The sequence below is a fragment of the Perkinsus marinus genome (assembly GCF_000006405.1).
Source record: "Perkinsus marinus ATCC 50983 genomic scaffold scf_1104296954866, whole genome shotgun sequence".
NCBI classification, from domain to species: Eukaryota; Perkinsozoa; order Perkinsida; family Perkinsidae; genus Perkinsus; species Perkinsus marinus.
Genome location: NW_003207980.1, coordinates 22 through 1,234, shown reverse-complemented (window position 1 = coordinate 1,234; position 1,213 = coordinate 22). Strand labels below are relative to the sequence as shown.

Here is a 1,213-nt window from a genome sequence, read left to right as displayed (position 1 = left end):
GTTAACCGTATACTTATGAATGTTAGCCTTTTACATGAATATGAATGTATTCGATAATTATATTGATGAATAACCACTTGAATTTCCGACTTGGTACTGTTGAAATGGTCTCTAGTTATTTTCTCTGTGTTCCCTTGGGGCCTCCAAAGCAGGGCATTGTCAATATATCATACTCGCCATGACTGAGTCCAGTTCGTCCTCGACGCCTACGGAAATGAGCCCGCACGGTCCCCCACCAGACCGAGAGCTCTTCGCCAGCGTATTGGCTCGTCGACAGAGGCCTCGCATACTGCCCATCCTATCGGCTAGTTGCAGCTGTGGTGGTGCAGTGAGCCTCCTGCTCGGCCCCCGGTCGAAGACTGCAATTCTCGATGTCCTTGTCATGACTGTTCGACGGTGGACCTCCAACTCGGGTAAGGTGTGCATCTTCGACAGTTCCCTGGTGTTTGCCATGCCCGAAGTCACTACTGATGTTTCCATCTACACAACGCCCTCTGCAGCGTCACTCCTCGCGGCGCTTCGTGACTTCCACAGTCAACATCTCAAACGACCAACGACCACAGTTACAATAGGCTGGATGGTCATCCTTGTAGACTGGACTTCTCTCAAAGTTGAGTTCGAGCCCTTGGGGGTCCTCAACCTGGCCCTGCGGTATCTCGATCAGCTAGCCCAGAGCTACGACTTCCCCCTGGTCTTCACTGGCTTGCCCATGACTCTAAACGGGTGGATCATATCGGATATAAAGTACCCCGATCCCCGACCTTGGGTGGTTCCTGGACCTGCCGTTCGACAGTGTTTGGCACAGGGCCGACTATGGCTAAGGCCGGCCTGTGAGGCTTGCGGCTCGATTTTAGCTACCGTATTTACTTCAAGCGGTTGTGAGTACTATGCTGTCAATCGAGGAGAAGAGGGAGTCCGCTTTGAACTTGTGGAAAGCTGTCTTTGTCCCTGTGGAGACTCTTTTCCCCTAGGAGGAGGGGTCCCATCGAGCCGCAATGCACCACGATATTTCCCGTGTAATTGAGTGTACTACTTTTCAACATCAGATGATCGTTCGGAGTGGGGGCATCCTTCAGCTCTCACACAGTCGGATTCTTCTCCTCCTTCTCCCATGGTCTCCTCACTATACGGCCACTCCGGAGGGTTCGGTCTCTCGGGTACCGCAGGGAACCGTACGAGACGTCGCAGGCCCGAGATCAGCGAGGAACAGAAA

The 1,213-nt window shown here is 52.8% G+C and overlaps 1 protein-coding gene across 1 annotated transcript; it reads left to right on the top strand.

The window, feature by feature from the left end:
- Window positions 1-178: 178 nt before the first annotated feature.
- Pmar_PMAR000472 (hypothetical protein) lies at window positions 179-830 on the top strand (the record flags this gene model as incomplete). Its single annotated transcript, XM_002776006.1, has 1 exon — window positions 179-830. A coding segment is annotated over one exon (652 nt), but the record flags the coding sequence as incomplete, so codon positions are not given.
- Between the last annotated feature and the right edge of the window lie 383 nt (window positions 831-1,213).